This window comes from Hibiscus syriacus, unplaced genomic scaffold, assembly GCF_006381635.1.
Source record: "Hibiscus syriacus cultivar Baekdansim isolate YM2019G1 unplaced genomic scaffold, ASM638163v2 tig00110319_pilon, whole genome shotgun sequence".
Lineage (NCBI taxonomy): Eukaryota > Viridiplantae > Streptophyta > Magnoliopsida > Malvales > Malvaceae > Hibiscus > Hibiscus syriacus.
The window spans coordinates 1,587,987-1,607,958 of NW_024062678.1; the positions used below are offsets into that span (position 1 = coordinate 1,587,987).

Here is a 19,972-nt window from a genome sequence, read left to right on the forward strand (position 1 = left end):
AATAAACCTTTCACACTTAAGAGTGTTTGGTTATATTTCTTATGTACACATAAACTCTGCTGAAAGAAGTAAACTTGATGCCAAGTCCAACAAATGCGTCTTTGTTGGTTACGGTGGTGATGAGTTCGGTTACCGGTTTTGGGACTACGAAAATCGAAAGATCATCAGAAGCAGAGACGTCATTTTCAATGAAAATGTGATGTACAAAGATAGGTCAACCGCAGAATCAAGTAATACCGAAGCTGAAATAAAGGAATTTGCTGAGTTCGAGGATATTTCTGGAAATGATGTTCAGATCAATCCTGAAGCAGTTCAAGAAGAACCACACACACCAGAACTGAGACGCTCCTCCAGAATTCCTAAACCAACCCAACGGTATTCGCCTTCTTTGCACTATTTATTGCTGACTGACAATGGTGAACCAGAGTGCTATGATGAAGCAATGCAGGTGGAGGATTCAGTCAAGTGGGAGTCTTCCATGAAAGATGAGATGGACTCGCTTATGTCAAATCAGACGTGGGAATTAGCTGAATTACCACCAGGCAAGAAAGCGCTCCATAACAAGTGGATTTACAGGATCAAAGAAGAACATGATGGGAGAAAACGCTACAAAGCAAGATTGGTTGTCAAAGGTTTTCAGCAAAAAGAAGGTATTGACTACAATGAAATTTTCTCTCCAGTCGTAAAACTGTCTACAATCAGACTGGTGTTGAAAATTGAAGCTGCGGAGAATTTACATCTCGAGCAGTTAGATGTAAAGACAGCTTTCCTTCATGGTGATTTGGAGGAAGAAATCTATATGAGGCAGCCAGAAGGCTTCATAGAGGCAGACAAGAAAAACCTGGTATGCAGGTTGAAGAAGAGCTTGTATGGTTTAAAACAAGCTCCTAGACAGTGGTACAAGAAGTTCGATAGTTTCATGAGTAGCAGTGGTTTTATCAGATGCCAAGCAGATCATTGTTGCTACATCAAGAGGTTCGACAACAGCTTCATTATTTTATTATTGTACGTTGATGACATGCTCGTTGCAAGCTCAGACATGCAAGAGATTATACACTTGAAGCAAAAATTGTCGAAGCAGTTTGCTATGAAGGATCTGGGCGCTGCAAAGCAGATTCTTGGGATGAGGATCAAGAGAGACACAAAGTCGGGGACTTTGATGTTATCACAGGCTGAGTACATCAACAAAGTACTCTCCATGTTCAACATGCAAGATGCTAAACCAGTAAGTACACCTTTAGGTGTTCATTTCATACTCTCCAAAGACCAATCACCAAAGACGGAGGAAGAACGTGCACACATGGTGAAGGTGACGTATGCCTCAGCAATTGGAAGTCTGATGTATGCCATGGTTTGTACCAGACCAGATATTGCTCATGCAGTGGGAGCTGTTAGCAGGTACATGAATAATCCGGGCAAGGTACACTGGGAAGCAGTCAAATGGATCCTCAGATATCTTCGGGGTACCACAAACAAAGCACTTTGTTTCAAAGGTGGAGATATGATACTGACAGGCTATGTAGATGCTGACTTAGCCGGAAATGTCGACATCAGAAGGAGCACTACAGGGTATGTCTATACTCTAGGAGGAACTGCAGTGAGTTGGGTTTCTCAACTACAGAAGATAGTTGCTCTCTCCACAACTGAAGCAGAATATGTCGCTGTTACGGAAGTCAGCAAGGAGATGGTTTGGCTCCAAAGTTTCTTGGAAGAGTTAGGCAAGAAACAAGAAAACAATATCTTGTATTGCGACAGTCAAAGTGCTATCCATCTAGCAAAGAATCCGTCTTTTCATTCCAGGACAAAGCACATACAATTGAGATATCATTTTATCCGGTCTCTTCTGGAAGATGGGATTTTGAAACTTGAAAAGATTAGTGGAGCTCAAAATCTGGCAGACATGTTGACAAAGACGGTGACTACGGATAAACTGAAGTTGTGTTCAACTTCAGTTGGCATGCTAGAATAACAAGACCAGACATGCTGCTGCATTGATCGAGGTGTGAAGACATATTAAAATCAGTCTTCAAGTGGGAGATTGTTAAAAGTTTCAAAGTTTGGCAACCAACTTTGGAAAATGTTTTTTTTCAAAGTTTGGTAAATGTTTCTTTGAAAAATGTTTTTCAAAGTTTGGTAAAATTTTGGTAGATGTTTGTTGAAAATAGGAATGGGTAAATTCACTTTAGTCATTGCACTTTAGGGTATTTTCAAAGATTAGTCCCTAAGTTTCTACTATAAATACCCTTACCCATTTAGCTTCAAAATTATCCCAAAACATTTCTTTCTTCCTATACTAGAGAGCTTTCTTGTGAGTAGTGAGTGTTTTGTAAACACCTGTAAATTTTCTCTCTTAGTAAAAGATCTGCAGCAGCCCGGAGACGTAAGCACAATTGGCTGAACTCCGTTATCAATTTTCGGGTATTATTTTTCCGCTTTTATTTCACATTCTCACTAATCTGGTTATAGGGAAATTACTTGTACTCGGTTTATTTTCCTAACACATCTTTCCAAGTTTCAATTCCAGCCACAGAAAAGAATGCACTAGTAACACTCGACTCTTCTATTGAACCCAAAAAGAATGCAGTTTCCCGACTCTAGGGTGTAGCAGCATAGTCTTATTCATCTTCCTCAACATGGCGATGGTCTCAAACACCATCACTTGTCTCACTGCTTCCAGTCCACCACCTTCCCCTTTCAAGTCTCTCAAGCCCACTCTTTTCTGGCCCTGGGAAAAGGTACTCTCTTTAACCATGTCTACACACGTCTGCATATTGGTGTCATGTATATGGGTGGTTGCAGGTGAAAATGGGTCCTTTGAGTGTGTCTCCGATGGGGTTTGGGACATGGGCATGGGGAAACCAGCTTCTGTGGGGTTACCAGCCATCCATGGATTGGCAACTTCAACAAGTTTTCAATCTTGCTGTGGACAATGGCATTAATCTTTTTGATACTGCGGATTCTTATGGGACTGGAAGACTCAATGGACAGAGTGAGAAGCTTCTAGGGAAGTTCATTCGAGAATTTCCAGGTTGGTCCAATTTATTTTTCCAATCCCTGCCCTCTATGAATCAACATTGAATATTGTGTGCAATTTCAGGGGGGAAACGGATACAGGATGATATTGTGATTGCTACAAAGTTTGCGGCTTACCCATGGCGTCTAACACCAGGGCAATTTGTTCAAGCTTGCAGGTTTGTTATTTAATAAGTGATCCCCTTTATCCCACAATTAGATTCATTTTAATTGTTTTTCCAGGGCCTCTCGGGATCGAATGCAGGCCTAGAAAATCGGAATTGGACAGTTACACTAGTCCACTGCAAACTATTCTCCCCCACAAGAATTAGCACTTTGGAATGGTCTAGTGGCAATGTATGACAAGGTTAACCATCAACTACTTCTACATATGTTCTTTTAGTTACATTTTAAATTAAATAAATCATTTGCTTTTGGTATACGTGTTATATTCCTGGAGTTCATCACACAAAACAATAGCTCTCTGTCCTTTAAAACCCCTATATAAACTGACCAGAGTTTTCAAGGAATTCATGTCTTTCGGTGACGAGTCTCCGAATCAGCTATTGTATTTATCTGAACAATATCCCTAGAAAAGACTTGTGACCTGTCAGGTAACCCACCTAGAAGAAATCCTAGATCTGACGACCATATCTATTTAACCTACTGACCTATGAATAACAATAATGACCTTATACTTAGCATCATCATATATAATCATTGTAGCTACATTTCAACCATGATTGAGAGGGAGACTTTCTTGCTTCTCCTCCAATATTCATCTACACCTACCATCTCGTTGAACCAACGGTTACCATCTCACCAGCTGTAGATCTCCGCCCAAATCAAAAAGAGTGAATTGCGAACCGCCAATATAATCAATTTTTTCCCATCAACAATGTGAAAGCTTGTCTTATAATTAACTTGATTCCAAGGAATTCATGTCTTCTAGAGTCGAGTCTTCAAATAAGCTACTATATATAAATAAGAACCATGGATAAGATTTCTGATAGACCAAGTAACCTACCAAGGCAAAATCCAAGATCTGACGATCAGATCTATTTAGACTGTTGACATACGAATAGTTAAAATATTCCTATACCCAGTACCATCAAAGAGTCATTATAAACACCTCTTAACCACAACTAAGGGGGATTTTTCTTCTTCTCCTCTAATATTCATCTACACCAATCATCTCCTTGAACCAGCCAACCTCCTTGAACCAGCCAACGGCTATCATCGACAAGACCAATTTGTTTTCATCAACAATGTGAAAGATTGTCTTGTAATTAACTTGATTCTAAGAAGAATATCCTGTTTTTGCATATCATACTTGTTGTTCTGTAGTTCAGATGTCATAGCATTCTCTCTTGGACCGGATAAAAATTTGCAGGGCTTAGTTAAAGGTGTTGGAGTTAGCAATTATGGACCCAAGCAGCTTGTAAAGATTTATGATTACCTTAAAGCCCGAGGAGTCCCACTATGTTCAGCTCAGGTAGAGATAGCAGGAATTTTGGTTTTTGTTGTTTTTGTCTTTCATGTAGTAGAAACGAAGAACCAGTTGCCAAATGAATTGCATCTCCCTCGTATGCCCATTCGCCTTTCCTGTTTAGTTACTTTACAAAGTTAACCCATTCCAAATAGAATTCCTTTTGGTGGTTTGAAGGTTTATCTTGATTACAGGTTCAATTCTCTCTTCTAAGCATGGGAGAAGAACAGATGGAGATTAAGAATATTTGCGACTCTCTTGATATCCGCTTGATTTCCTACAGTCCCTTAGGTCTCGGAATGCTTACCGGAAAATATACGCCTTATAGACTTCCACAAGGTCCAGGTAATAGAGATGATTCAGTTCATCACTTTCAGGGATATATGGTAAGGAGATTTGAAGGCTCCTCTTAGTGCATAGGTGAGTGTTTACTTAGTGATAACCTTTGTTATCTCTTCACAGGGGCCTTCTGTTTAAGCAAATTCTTCCAGGACTAGAGCCCTTGCTCGTTTCGTTACGAGAAATCGCACTAAAACGGGGCAAAACCATACCTCAGGTACTTCTAATGTCGACTTTGTTTCGAAACTATTGAAATGTAAGCCACTAGATGTATGGAATATATTGGTTTTTATCACATTGCCATTTGCAGGTAGCAATCAACTGGTGCATCTGTAAAGGTACGGTTCCGATACCCGGAGTTAAAACGGTGAAACAAGCTGAGGAAAATTTGGGTGCTCTCGGATGGCGCCTGAGTTCTAATGAGTTGCTTCAGTTAGATTATGCAGCTCAGGAATCGCCTCGGAGGATGATCCAAAACATTTTCCAGACGAAGTGAACGGTACAGAATCACAGCAAGTTTGGCCTGTATAACGGATGAAAATTTTGATTCAATGCCAAAGAGAATAGATACCGTGGGATCAAATTCGATCAACTAGAAGAGCAGAGGGTGCACAAAAACCCTGCAACTGCAAACATATAGAAAAGGGAGGAGGATTAAATTTTGGAGCAATATGTAGCCATCTGTGGCCATTGCTACTACTAAACCAACTAGCCTTGGAAGTTGATTAACCAACTCCTGGAAATGGTGATAGACAGCAACCTGCTCTGTTTGTTGGAAAGTAGGATTGCTGCAAAATAAAAAAAAATAACATTGACGGGAAAAATAATTTGAAAGGAATCAAAATTAAATTTAATTGTGTCGTGGCATAAACCAAAGTAAATTTGTCATGATTGGTGTAATCGTGAAATGGATGTTGATCCTAAGGTTAACACAGCTCATACACCTAAATATTTGAAGTGGAAACCAATGGATATTATTCTTCTCGAAAAGATTGATTAAGATCGAAAATATTTCCCGTCAGTTATAATCCGGCGATAGGAAAATAATCCTCCAAAATACAATAAAGAAACTTTGCGTAAGGGATAAAGAAAGATAGAGAGAAACTGCTCTGATAGTTATATTTCTTAGAAGGGAAAGTTAGCTTCTATATATATAGCCTCAAACTGAGGGCAAAAGAGTAAAAAAAAGTAGAAGTTACAAAAGTATTTAATTGTCATAAACATTATTTTAAATGGTCAAAAAACATTTTTAATATTTTATAACGGCTAGTAACATAAAATATAAACTCTAACACACACTCGAGCTGCTTCGGAACAGACGACTATATGTACTGTATGTTTGCTAGATGTAACAGCAGGCAGAATTTAAACATAAAATATAACTTGGAAGATGTGAAAACAAGCATCATAATATCAATGGGAGAAAAGGCATAAGCTTGCAAATCTGCAGGGCTATGAATTATGATATTCTCAAAGTTTAGGAAGTGGATAAAGTAACAGACATCTTAAACACTATGATTGAAAGTTATACACGAGGAGGAACTAACTCAAAGTCTTTATGGTCCTCCAAGTATTGCATTTTCGATATCCTCTCTACTCAATGCATAACTGAATCGCCTTTCGACATCTCTTTCAAGATTCCCAGGTCCATTCTTCAAGTACCTGCAGCATATGACACAATCTTCCTAGCTCAATAAAAGATAAAAATTCGGATAAATTTTAGAAGAATGATGTACAACACTTTGCACTTATTTTTATTCATTTCCTTCCAATTTTCCCCCACCAAGATCATCAAGCAATCAAATGCGATACGTTCGAATGAGTTTACAGGTCTTAATGAATTTCAGTAAATAGAAATGGTTCGTTATAACAGATTGTATCAGAAGAAGATATGGCTTGACCCAACCTGTGAGCCAAGGTCTGGAAAGAATTAAGCCTCCTCTAAAAGCTTCCTATAGTTAACATCCAAAATCTTTTGTTCACTCTTTATAACTAATAGCATCAATTTTCCAGCATCTCTTCTTTTTTCTTCGATTCCGGACTTCTATCCCGCTCTCCTAATTTATGCTAAAACGAAAAACTGTGCAAAAAAGATAAGTAAACAGGGCAGTAAACAATCACAGTTTTTCAGTTCATAAGTCTAAGATGGATTTGCAATCAAGAAGCATGACCAGCATCCTTGCACCAATGATTGTGATCACCAGTCCAGGTAACACTTGTAGAAGCCAGAAGGCGGAAATGACTAAACCTTCCCAACTTTGTCCCGATCCTTAATAACTATTTTTTTCGGCATTTGAATGCCATTCTGTCAAACTCAATGGAACTTGATCAAGTCAACTAAATTTTGTACTTATCAACCCCTATTGCTAGTAGTTCGCATTAATCACCACAATTATTTAAAGGAATCTTCTTAGTGTATACAGAGATGCAATACCTACGGTTTAGAAACCTATATGCTAGCTTATGTTAATCACCAGAAATGGTAGAATGTTCGATCCAGGTGCCTCAAGCAATTTAATTGAACCAATGAAATTTCTTCATTTTTTTATTATGTAATTTAGTAGAAGAAATACCAAGTTTACACCATCTAAAAAAAATCTCAAAACCCAATTAACAATCAATCTAAATAAAGATACCCATCAGGGATTTAAATGGCGGTTTACTGCCATTATATGGCCGTAAAGGTGTTGTCCGAATCCGTTATTGCATTATTGTGATACCATAACGAACGCAATAACACCAGCTATTACCACAATCACACAACTCAATCAGAAATATGACCGCAACCGCAATTTAAATTTCTGATACCAACCTCAAATCAAACGAAATAGAACACACCCAAAAGGAAATAGCTAAAAGGCCATTGGTCTACCTTATGTAAAGATCAGTGACATCAAGAGATAAATGAGCATGCCAATCGGGTTTTTCAATCAACCAAACAGCACGCTCCTCTCTGCTTTGATAAAACCCTAAACTCCTAAGCCATGCTTCAATGCAAGGCAAGCTGTGAGAGTAAAGGGGCTTGTTCTTATCCGGGAGCCTGCTGAGCCACTCATCTTCCGCCGTCGGCAACTCTCCTGCTTCCGAAGATTTTGAAGAAACAAAGGTTGCGATTTTCCTTTGAGATTGAGAAACAGAGTTGGGAAACGATAGGGATTTCTGGAAAAGTGAAAAACAGGGGAATTTCGGATGAGTTGCTGAGACATGCGTAGTGATGATTAACTTTGAGACATGAAAAGCAGACATTTTTCTTCTTCAGGTTTTAATCGTTATTTAATTATTTTTTTGGTTGATAATTTGATAAAAATGGAGTTTTTCTTGAAGATTATGGTTGTGAAGTTGGACTGGGAAAAATGATTTCCACTGTAAACTAAAACTCCATACCATTATCTTCTTCGTCTATGTACGGTTCGACGGCGGACATAATTGGAACTAAAGGGCCATGACCCTTCAAAACTTATAAATTTGTTATCAGGTCCTTGAATTTTTTAAAACAAAATTATTTAATCCTTTTAAAATATTATTGAGAAGGAATCATGTAAGTTACTGCATAACTGGCACTTTTTGGAGCATAGATTGTTATTTGATGTAGTCAATTTTATATAAACGGTTAAATTCAAATACTGCATAGGACCGATATGAATAAAAATTTGTTATATTTACAAACGTAATGACTCAAACCTATAACATTACTTAAGTGATCTAATATCTCATTCTATCAAACCTATAACATTACTTAAGTCATCTAATATCTCATTCTACTAAACCAATTGATTGTTGATAAATTTTAATATCCATATTAACTATCAAAAAGACTTAAATTATTATTCAATAATTTTTATCGATACAAAAATAGAATTTACAAATAATTAATAAAAAATACTAATATTCATCAGATATTATCTAAGTTTCATGCTAATAATTATCCTATAATATAATGTTAAAAAAGGAAAAAATATCATAATAATGTCATCCCAAAATATATTTTTTTGTGACGTCTTATATCACAGTCAAAAAACATAAAAGAGTATAAATATTTATTACGAAAATATAATTAATAAAAGAAATTTTGATCTAGAGTTTGTATAGTCTTAAAAGGATGAAAAACAAATGATAAATAGACTAGAAAATTCATTGTGATGTAGCAATATAATGAATAAACAATATTACTATTGGACATTGGACATGCAATAATAGAGTAAACATTAAAATCATATAATAAGAAAACGCAATAATTACAATAGCAGTGAGTATAAACAATATATTATATCAGATTTCAGAAATAGATTTTAGCACAACATTGAACAACCTTAACATAGTAACATAACATGCAGTCAACATCATCAGAGAATTAAAAAACAGAAATATAGTTATAGTTCAATTAAAATCAAAGGCAATATCATGAATAAAATTCATGGAACAAGAACTTGACTAGAAAAAAGGTACAAGGTATAGTAGTTTAAACCTTGAAGTCATATTTTCAAGCATATTGGCCTGCCTACTTCCTATCTCATATTTCGTACTCGGACAATATTCGCATACCAAGAAATCTTGAGCAATCTCGGCCAAACGGGCTCTCTCTTCGAAAGCCACTACACTTTGCGAACCTGGATATTGTGAGTGGACTGGAATCGCCAGATGGGTTGCCTGCCACTCTGAACAAGAGCCACCTCTTCTCCTTCCTTCACCATTCCTTGCTTCTGTACATCAACCATTGAGTTCATGAAACAAGCACACACTAGTTCTACCATGCCATATCAAAACTCAATCTTTTTGCAAGAAAACAGCATAATCAAATGAACGGAACTCCAAAGTATACTGAAGTTTAGGACACGTGATACTTTCGTTCACGAACAACTAAATCTATAGTTACTAGCCAGCCAGTTTAAGGGAACTTTCATGATGAATACTCCGGTAAAACCTTACCTGCAACAAAGCTAAAGCATTCTTAATCCTCAGCATCATTTGAGAACTCCATGTATATGGGACATAATCCTTGATATAAGGCTAATCTATGTTGTACCCTTTTCCTGGATGACCAATAACGTCATAGTCAAACTTTCAAGATTATAAAGCCCAGTAATGGTTGAATCCTCACATCGACATTACAATACTGGCGAAATGTTGCACTTCTGAATTCATAGACATTATAATCCCACATGGAATTAATATATTCATCAAGTCAGCCTCAAATAGGGTAGACCATTATTATGCCATAGCAGAAGAATGAGACAGACGGTGGAGAAGGAACTGAGATTCAGGAACTATACAGTAACCATTTTGAGATTCAGGAACAGGTCAAACTCGCTCATTTGTGAAGGCAAAGATAGTGCCAGAAGGACGATAATGGCCAAGTAATATGGCCATGAAACCAGTTCTAGTGAAGACAACAGTGGAGATTCCAAGAGTATTTGACATCATTGTTGCATGATATGCAAACATCTCACTCATATGGTTCTACATAGAAAAAGTAACTGCAGTCAGAATTGATAGTTAATAAAGAAAAATACAGCATAAGAAACAAAGGGGAAAAAAGGCATAAAGCATATGGAAACTGGAAAGTACATATAATATGCTAAATGACCCTGAAAGCTTGACCAAGATTAGGTGGCATTTCACCACCAGATATGGTTGCTTCAGTTCGTAGTGCAACTGTATGCATCACTTTAACAGCTTTCAACGGGAACCTGCAAGAAAGTGAAATCTGTTTACTAAAGTGCACTTAGGTAGAGTAATTTGCACACCGTTCATGCAATTACCCGCTAGAGAGAAAAGATAAAGCAAGGTAGCACATGACGTTCCAAATTACATCAAGTGGAGTTTCTATATAAACAATTACTCCAATATAGATCACTATTATTAGCATAAGACAAAATCAAATCCACTTTTACTATAAAAGTTAACAAGGGGTTGTTTGCCATTTATGGAAAAACGAAGGTATGAAGAGGAATATGTAAAATAAAAATTTCTAGAATCCCATGTAAAAACTTAAGTAACCTACTTTCCATGAGCTGTTTCTCCAGAAAGCATGACAGCATCAGCACCCTCACGAACAGCAATGGCAATGTCAGATACCTCTGCTCTGGTTGGTGTTGGATGAACAATCATACTTTCAAGCATATTGGTTGCCACAATAACAGTTTTCCCCATGCTTCGACATGTTCTAATTATCTCTTCCTACATTTTACACCAACTAGAATTCTGAGTGGCTAAACAAATAAATTTCATTTCTTTATACGTAAATAAAGTATGTTTGATGAATTATCTTTTAATGTTCAATCAAAAACTAAACCAACCTGCAATAGAGGAACCTCCTCGATAGGAAGCTCTGCACCAAGATCTCCTCTAGCAACCATTGCCTAAAATAAGAGAACAAGAATTATTTTCTAACATCACAGATGGTACTTAATATTTGAAAAAAGCATCGTTACACTTTAGCACCAATTTTCCTAAAAATTTGAAAATACTTCTCCTCAACAAAGACACGGCTGAAGGTAAGATATAGCCAGAAAACTATCCACACCTTCATATGCATAAAATATAAACCTCAAAATAACTGCATTAAGGATTCAATAAAAAAAATTAAGTGATCACCCCATCAGATGCTGTTATAATTGAATGCAAATTTGGAATAGAATCTGCACTTTCAATTTTAACAATAACATGAATATCTGCATCACAAACTGCCAAAAGCAAAGGAAAAAAGACATTAGTAGAAGAGAATTTAAAGCATATACCAAAGACAGTTATTATTTCATTAAAAAAATACAAGATAAATTTACTCTGCAAATAATTCTTCAACTCATGAACCACTTCAGCATCTTTAACAAAGGAAACAGCATAAAAGTCAACTTTATTGTCTACTCCAAATTTTATGTCATCCCAGTCCTTTTCTGCAGTAAACCAACTGAAACGAATAACCCATCGCTCATTCTCAACCCTATATAGAAAGAGTAGGAGAAAAAGGGAAAAGAAGAAGAGGAAAGTGGAAAATCTACAAAGTAATAGAAATTACAACAATTAAAATTTCAAGAACTAACCTGTAATAGAAGGCAGTGTAGCACTTTTTCCTGACATTTACATGCCGCCGAGACTTAAGCTCACCACCATCAACTACTTTACACTTCACTGAATCTTGTCTTAGACTTCACTACCAATGACATCATACCACCTAAATCATGAATCAGTAGTCAGAGGAACATGTAATCAACAAAATGACAAATCGTCAGGCTGAGAATTTTCTAGTGTTTTCTGTTCAAAATCTAGTTCAGACTATTTAGCACACTAAGCTCTTGTTTGATAATGAGAGGATGCACATTAGCCTTGAAATGTAAGATGATTTTATATTATAAGGTACTTTTGCTCTGAACCAGCTTAAGTCAATAGGTCAACATAATTTCTCTATAATGCTATAGGTTTCATTTTTCATTTAGAGAAAGATCCGAAAAAGCTAAAAGTGCATTCGCATAGGCTTTTGCATTATAATCAAACAATCTTGTTCACTTCTGATGTATATGTTTAGGCAGAACCGCAGAATACAATCCTGGAAACAACATCAGCAAATCCATAGCTAAATAATCAAGAGCATGGTAGACAAGGTAAAATCCTTTTAGTTAATTTCTAGATCATTAAATTCTTCTATCAGAAAATGCTTTCCTATATCAGATTATATATTTGCAGTCTTAGACTCTTGATAATTGAATCACAACAGTAAAAGCATATCAAATTTGGTATGAAAACATGCATGCTGGCTGCTGGTGTTGCGATCGAGTACCGTGATTAACAAACATATAAAACTTTAAAAATTAACCAACATGCATACTTTTGCAGTCTGTTGAAGTTCAAGGAAGCATACCATCAACAAGAAGCATGTCGCCAACTTCTACATCATTAACAAAATCATCATAGTTGACACTGACACAATCAGTTGTCCCATACACAATCAGTTGTCCCAACTCCTCTCCTAATTGTAAAAGTAAATTCCTGCCCAGTTGTTAACGTAATTGGTTGGGGCAAGTCGCCACTCCTAACCTCAGGGCCCTAATAAACAAAACCAAGTACTCATAAGAAAACAATAAATGAAATGATAGAATCATCTGAAGAAAATTAAGCACTATCGGTTATATTATTGTTGCCCACAACACCATGTCCAATATTTTAAGGGCTCATAACCTCAAAAGTTAATTGGATGAATGAAGACAAAAACTATATGCATACACATCTACATATATATGTATATTACAATTTACAGCCTCTCTCATTAAGTCTCCAAACCAGATACTGACTAACATATTGTCACTTGTACATACTTGCTGGTCTTACTCCAAGATAGAGTGCTAGCATTACCATAACTGAACCTGTATACAAAATCCAAGAAAATTTTGGCACAATCATATAGGTTTATGATAAAGGCATTGTCTAAGATGACAATCCTGACAATAATCTTGCAAAAGAAAGGTCCCCCTGATGTCTAACTCCAACAACACCAAACTCATTGACTCAAGCAACCTGGCATACCAGCTTTTACACAGTAAAAAGAAAATGAAATTAAGGGTACTTGCCTTGGTGTAAAGCATGATTGCAATTGTGTTGTCTTTGGATTGGGCATTATATTCCTTGACTAAATCAATAACTTTCTGATGTGATGCATGGTCTCCATGAGACATATTCAAACGTGCAACATTCATTCCAGCCTCAGCCAATTTCCATATCATTTCCCGTGTGTTTGTTGAAGGACCAATTGTGCAAACAATCTTTGTTTTAAGTCTAACAATAGGATTGGACCACATACCCACTGATGCATCGCCTACATGCTGAATCCCCCTTAACTGCTCATATTGCTCCTCCCTCTAAAGAAAAAAAAAATATGCAAGAAAAGTTACAAGCAATGATTTTTGGCTAATTTCTATATGCAACTGTCCATGATTTGTTATAGCAATCAAAATCATAGAGACTACGTCATCCAACAAGCAATTTACTCATCCTATACCAGTGTTAATAAGCAGAAAAAACTTACTTAAAGTGAAATACGAGTAATACTTGGTAGTTTTAACTGAAAATTTAAATTATACAATTTAAGGTTCCTTTTCATTAACTGGAAAGGGAAAACGGGTGAATGTAATGCCCCTGCCCCCTATAATTCCTCTTTTATGTTACATTCTTTGGATAATTTCCTTACCACAAAAACGACCGACGCTGCATCAAACACTGGCTTGTAATCTCACTGGAAATTTTGACTAAGTCCTAAATACTTTTTCTTCTTAATAGTAGACGGTGGTAAAAAAAAATCCCATTTTTAAAAGGAAATAAAAACATTCGGTTATGCAAATTTCACTAATATGATACTGCATTTTCAACAAACCAAACAAAACCCTATTCAACTGGACCAGCTACATGATAATACTATCACTTCACTTATAATTGCACTCCTTATGCTCGCTCAACTTCTAAATAAATAAAAAACAGTAACTAAGATCTAGAAAAGTCGATTCGATTAATTTATCTTTTTTTAAAAAAAAACAATCTTTTAGCATGCGTTGCCGGCAGCCAAACACAAATGAAAGCGACGATCAAAAGGTTGAAAGCGGCACAAACCTTGGGTACATCCTCAGGTGAAACGGGAATAACTTCAGGCTCGGCACGTGCGGCTCTCTTCGCAGTAATCCTAGATTTCGTCCTAAGGACGACTCCCTTGCTCTTATTCGCGTCACTTACCAACACTTTCGAAGCGAAGCTCGCAGGCTTAAGCTTCTCTGCTCGCTCTTGAATGGTTCCAGATCCCTTGCTCAAGAAATTAGCGTGGATGGATCTAGTGTCCACCACTTGAGCCATTGCAAAAATGTGCGACAAAAAGAGAGGAAATGAAAGCGTGTGACGGGAAGAGGCCGCTGATACTTTTAAGGAAGAAAGCGAGGGTTTGAGATATCGCCGCTAAATTTGGCGGCAGCTTAGTATATATCGACAATTACTATGGACTGTGGAGCTATTCTCTTATTATTCTTCTCCATTTTGCACTATACACGACTTTCAAAACAGTTGAGATTTTTAGAATACGACGTCGTGCCAATCTTTGATTTAAAACATTTTTTATTATTAATCTTTATAATATAATATATGCTCTAAAAATCTTCAACTATTTAATAATAAAAACTCAATCACCTTTGTATCTCAAATCTAAGACTTTTAAAAATAATAATTTTTTTAACCACTTAAACATATTAATTCTTGTGATAAGACTCTTTACTTATCATTTTATTTTTTTGGTAAATTATATAAACACAATGATGTTTTAGAAAATATTGATATTTCAAAAATAACGAAAATAACAATTTATCAAAAATATATTATTTTACTATTAACAGTCGTATCTTAATAATAATAAAATAATATGATACATTAAACTGGTTTATTTATCATTTTATCACGTAAGAATACTTGATTTAATTTTATTTCTTCTACAAGTGTATTTTCTATATTTCTTTTTCTTTCCTTTCTTCTACGAAGTTGTAATATTACCTCAACTTTTAGTGATGCATATCAATATTAAACTTATTCCATGCCACGAATTGTGATACAACCAAGCACTTATCCAAATGTCTATGAACTATGGGCTTCACGTTAATCATAATGTAAAAATATGAAGATAGTTCTTAGCTTGGTAACTTAGAGCACTTGATAGGTTCAAAACTTAGAGATAATTGAACACTCACTTGGTAACTTGTTGTAATATGTGTGCCCTTCTATGGTACTTGGATAGTCTAAGTGTCTTCATATTGCCGAGTGACATGTCTTGCCGCAATTGCTCTAGACTTGCTACTACTCCATCCATTGTGGGTCGATCCTTAGGGTCAGAGCTAAGGGCAGTGGCAGATGATTGAAGCAAACTTGTATGCTTCTTCCATATCGATGTTCCTTGTTTTCTGTTCGATGATGTTATGCAGCCCCATGTGATTGCTTAGTTATGGTTTAGCCAGAGAATATTTCTAGGAGTACTACTCCGAAATTGTATACATCGGCTTTTAGAATCAAATGCCCTGTGAAATTGTTCATAAAATTTTGTACGGGTGCCAAACCTATATACCAAAGTTTCTCTATCTTAGAAAGATAAGTTGAAGCATATATATATATATATATATATATATATATATATATATATATATATATATATATCTGATATGACTATAAGATATTATTTATTTATAATTTTTCTTAATAATTGACAATGCCCCCTAAATACCTTATAAACGTAACTGCTTGAACTCAGAAAGCATATACCTATTTTAAAGTATTCTGGTGCAAAGTATCCCTTCGTTCCGAGGACCCTTAAGGCTTGAACTAACATGTGATTGGTCTTCTAAGGGTCCATACCTAGTCATTTTGTATGTTGTATTGATACAGATACAAAGATCTGAAACGATAATTTTCAAATTACATAGTATGGATACGGTAAATATAAATAAATTTTTAATTTTGAAATTACTACGAACTTACATATTAGATTCATATCCAGTTTTTTGTTTACACTATCTTCCTTAAAACAAACATATCTTAAGTTCTCAAAGTTCGATTGAGCCATTTCAAGATGTGTTACAAAGATAATTGAAAAACAGTTCATATATAAGACGACACCTTAATTCATAAATACTAGGATCTCATCCAAAAATTACAACTAATTTGGAATAGACCGAGAGAGGAGCAGGTGAAGATAGTCGTCGTCCTTTTAAAAAATTCAAATTCTGATATATTTTTGATATTTTCTTTATATTTTTTATTCTAAATCTATTTTAGTCTCCCTAAAACATGGTTTATTCTTCCCCTAAACCATTGATATTTCCTATAACCTACTAACAGTAACTTGTTTCCAAGATTTTCCCTATTTTTAAAGGATAACATATAAATCCCCCAGTTTCTTTCCAGTTTCTTTCCAGTTTCTTTCCAGTTTCCTTTGAACGTCGGACGATTGGTTAAGCAAATTAAACTCAAAATCCATCAAAGCTCAACTAGTAAATATTGGAATTTTTTTCAAAAAAGGAACAAAAATAACACAAATAACTTATTTATTATATATCAGTCTCATACACACTGCTATCTACAACTGATGAATATTCAATGCTTTCATGAACTTCCAGAAACTATCATTTCTCTCTGCAAACATGGTCACCGGAACCCTTCAAAACTCCAAATTTGGACATTCCTCACATGTCTGAGTGCTCAAGATTCCAGAAAAAAACCGGATAATGGTCGAAAACTAAGGCAGATGCATGAAGTTTCTACACTCTAGTAGCTTCTGCAGTGGGAATTTTTAGTGCAACCTCTATGTCCTTGCTTTCAGAATTTGTAAATTTCAAGAAAGTTTCAATGTCATGATCTGAGCTGCCATGTCTTAAAAGATTGAACCACTTGTTTTGAGGTTTCGGCTTCCTGTCGCTAATGGCGATGGCGATGTCGTTGGGGAAGAGGTCTCGTAGGACAAAGGCGTGCACTATAGTCGTTACAAGCAGAGCTGTTACAGTCAATGTAGCAACAACAGACAGAATGACAGAAAGAGTCTGAGTTAATACATTTGTGACTGCACTTGAATATCTCATCGTTGCAATCGCGGCACCGGTCATCGGGAACGTATACGCCCACCAAGCCAATGAGAACCTGTAAATAGAAGAGAAATCAGAATCGAACTAACTAAAGAACTGAACTATACAAGTCAAGGAATGTACTGCACTTACTTGAATCCTCTAAAAAAGTTAACCCGAACTGCCTGCAAAACATCATATAGTTTAGCTTTTACTAAGAATGCAGCCTATAAGTGAAGTTAAAGCAACATAGTGGCCAACTTACCAATGAGAAATAGAGGAACAGGGCGATGAAGTAAGCGATCCGTGATCCGTAATCGAACGATCCTTGGATATTGGCCCATGCCATCGAAGCAACACTCGGTGCTGCAACGAACAGGAAGAATACAGGATGGAGATCTTTGGGGAGTGTTTCATTCGTTGGAAGTCTCTGGTAAAGGGTTACAAAAAGGACTGTGTAATGAGCCAATCCAACAGCAAAGAAGAATATAGGCCCTTCTTTAAGCCCCATTGATGCACCCAATAGTGCCCCAACAAAGTTCCCGACAACCGAGAGATGGTTCGTAGGATTAGCCACCTTGGAAAGCCTCCGTTGACCGCCCGACATCCACTGTCCATAGATTTTAAGCTCCAAAAAGAGGAATGGGGTCATAAGAACATACCATAAAGCTACTGGCAGGGTTGTGGCAACTGAAGGTGGCACTCCAAGTGCTAAGAACAGAAGAGCTATCCAAGGAGCAAAGAAGAAGTTGATCCGTATCGGATGGTAATACTCACTACGAACAGCTTCGAAGTAGAGAACAACTTTCGTAAGGTAGATGGAAGACACGACGGCTACGAGAGTGATCGATATCCACCATAGGATGAGATTTACAGTCAGGCTTATGTGAAGAAATTTTGTAGAGGTAGCAGTGGCCAAGGTTTTCCACATAACAGCTTGGCTGCTAACTCCCAGACATATACCAAATGAAGAGATTGGATACCTAAGAAGGAAAGGCCAAGTCTTGTCATCTGGAAGCACAATTTCCTCAGAAGCCTGTCAAATTAAATGGTCTCAGATTCTTCAAGCAACACAAGTATTTCAACACAGGATGATAAAAATAAGAACATACTCTTAAGGTCTCCAACTCCGGTCCTTCGAGTGCATCGAAGTATCTGTCCACAGGTAATACTTCACGCCCTGAATTTTGCGTGGACTCTTCTTCCGATTCGCTTTCCGACTGCTGCCTTCCACGTAAATTCGTTAGCTGTCTTTCGAGCTTACCGGACCATGTTTTGAAAGAATTGAACCTCTTGTCCTTGAGCTTTTTAATGTTAGGAGCTGCCTCCCCAAAGACTGATCCTTTGGGCATTGGCTGAGACAGAAACTGGACTCCTTTCGGCTTCGGTTTACTAGCCTTGACCGAAGATGAATCATTGAAACCTTTTCCATTGTATTCAACATCTAAAACATTCTTGGTGCCTGCAGAGGTAGCTCCTGTAGGAGAAGATGGCATGCTGATTGAAATAGAAAACTTCCTCTGATGACCATTAGAGGAAACAGATGTTTCACTTTCCGGCTGACCAAACAAAGATTACATATGCAAACATTTAGGACACATGAAATATAGATCATCCACTAGAAGGTGCAAGTGTGACTCACCATGATGCTATCGAAATCGACCACTTCGCTGGACGTTATAAGCTTGAGGAGCTCAGGAACCGGCTCGGCCGAGGCTGATTCCTGCAACTCTATGGAAACATGGTTCTCTCTTTTATCCATCTCCGAATGCCTGGACCTGATGGTTTCAAAAAGGGTCGGACATATAATGCATTTACAACTGTTACGGATACATTATATAAGCTTAATAGCAAGTTATATGAAGAAAGAGTTCCATGAAATAAGGCTGAAACGGAATATAGATAAACAGACAGATTCTAACCTCAAATTTTCTGGGAAAATATCAGAAACGCCTGCAGCAATCTTATGACGCCTGGAGAGATCTAGACAAATTGTGAACAACAGTAGAAGATAAATAAATGGTTTAAATAAGAAGCTCCAAACACATTTTAATAAAATATTTGTTTAGAAATTTTCATAATTTATTGACTAAGCCGTACATATTTTTGCAAACGCAACCGTTCGAATTCGGGTCGATTTGGGGAAAGGAAAGTGGTCCGAGCAAATAAATAAAGAAAGCACAACCAACACACGTTTTCCAAATATTTTGTCATTAATGCTTTTTTTTCTCTTTGATAATATTTTGATAGAAAAAGACAAAGCAGAAGAGATTTTAAAGTATATTCCAGCTGGTATTTAGAATATGTTAAATTGATAGTTGATATGCTCGCAGTTGATTGCTTCTTGTCATCTTCGTCAATTACCTGTATTTCCGAGTTTTCTCAATAATATAAAATTAGGTTTGACTAAATTAATTATTTTTTTCAAACACACAATAAAACAGTACATGATTGGGAATAACATGTACAACCAAAAAACACATAAGCTGCCATTAAAGGAACCCAAGAGGCCAGTAGACATAAGAGATGGAGAACGAATTCGATGGGTTTTGACCTAAACTCA

The 19,972-nt window shown here is 36.5% G+C and overlaps 3 protein-coding genes and 1 pseudogene across 4 annotated transcripts; 1 reads left to right on the forward strand and 3 right to left on the reverse strand.

Annotated features, from left to right (window-relative positions):
• The first annotated feature begins 2,618 nt into the window (after positions 1-2,618).
• On the forward strand, positions 2,619-5,515 carry LOC120117467 (pyridoxal reductase, chloroplastic-like). The gene is given in 8 exon segments (XM_039137748.1): positions 2,619-2,735; positions 2,800-3,028; positions 3,098-3,191; positions 3,256-3,379; positions 4,406-4,507; positions 4,696-4,844; positions 4,961-5,057; positions 5,151-5,515. Coding segments are annotated over 8 exon segments (1,083 nt in total). The 5' UTR covers positions 2,619-2,633; the 3' UTR covers positions 5,337-5,515.
• Positions 5,516-6,310: 795 nt separating this feature from the next.
• LOC120117330 lies at positions 6,311-8,130 on the reverse strand. The gene is made up of 2 exons (XM_039137620.1): positions 7,713-8,130; positions 6,311-6,502 (listed from the first exon to the last, which is right to left on the reverse strand). The coding sequence occupies exons 1-2, from the start codon at positions 8,084-8,086 to the stop codon at positions 6,397-6,399; spliced, it is 480 nt and encodes a 159-aa protein (XP_038993551.1). The 5' UTR covers positions 8,087-8,130; the 3' UTR covers positions 6,311-6,396.
• Positions 8,131-9,414: 1,284 nt separating this feature from the next.
• On the reverse strand, positions 9,415-14,709 carry LOC120117331 (annotated as a pseudogene).
• A 2,172-nt stretch (positions 14,710-16,881) lies between these two features.
• LOC120117332 (S-type anion channel SLAH3-like) lies at positions 16,882-19,400 on the reverse strand. Of its 2 annotated transcripts, none has more exons than XM_039137621.1 (5): positions 19,052-19,186; positions 18,522-18,968; positions 17,675-18,445; positions 17,563-17,594; positions 16,882-17,485 (listed from the first exon to the last, which is right to left on the reverse strand). In XM_039137621.1, the coding sequence occupies exons 1-5, from the start codon at positions 19,169-19,171 to the stop codon at positions 17,110-17,112; spliced, it is 1,746 nt and encodes a 581-aa protein (XP_038993552.1). In that variant the 5' UTR covers positions 19,172-19,186; the 3' UTR covers positions 16,882-17,109. The 2 variants fall into 2 exon arrangements, with proteins under 2 accessions (XP_038993552.1, XP_038993553.1); XM_039137622.1 differs by lacking the exon at positions 16,882-17,485 and adding an exon at positions 19,332-19,400 and having other exon boundaries at positions 17,559-17,594; positions 19,052-19,187.
• Between the last annotated feature and the right edge of the window lie 572 nt (positions 19,401-19,972).

Coding starts and splice junctions, on each gene's coding strand:
- LOC120117330 (XM_039137620.1), bottom strand. CDS start 8,086: ATGTCTGCTTTTCATGTCTCAAAGTTAATCATCACTACGCATGTCTCA. Junction 6,503..7,712: donor GTCACTGATCTTTACATAAG/GTAGACCAATGG, acceptor CATATGCTGCAG/GTACTTGAAGAATGGACCTG.
- LOC120117332 (XM_039137621.1), bottom strand. CDS start 19,171: ATGGATAAAAGAGAGAACCATGTTTCCATAGAGTTGCAGGAATCAGCC. Junction 17,595..17,674: donor TGTTCCTCTATTTCTCATTG/GTAAGTTGGCCA, acceptor GATGTTTTGCAG/GCAGTTCGGGTTAACTTTTT. Junction 17,486..17,562: donor AACTTTTTTAGAGGATTCAA/GTAAGTGCAGTA, acceptor TTCTATTTACAG/GTTCTCATTGGCTTGGTGGG.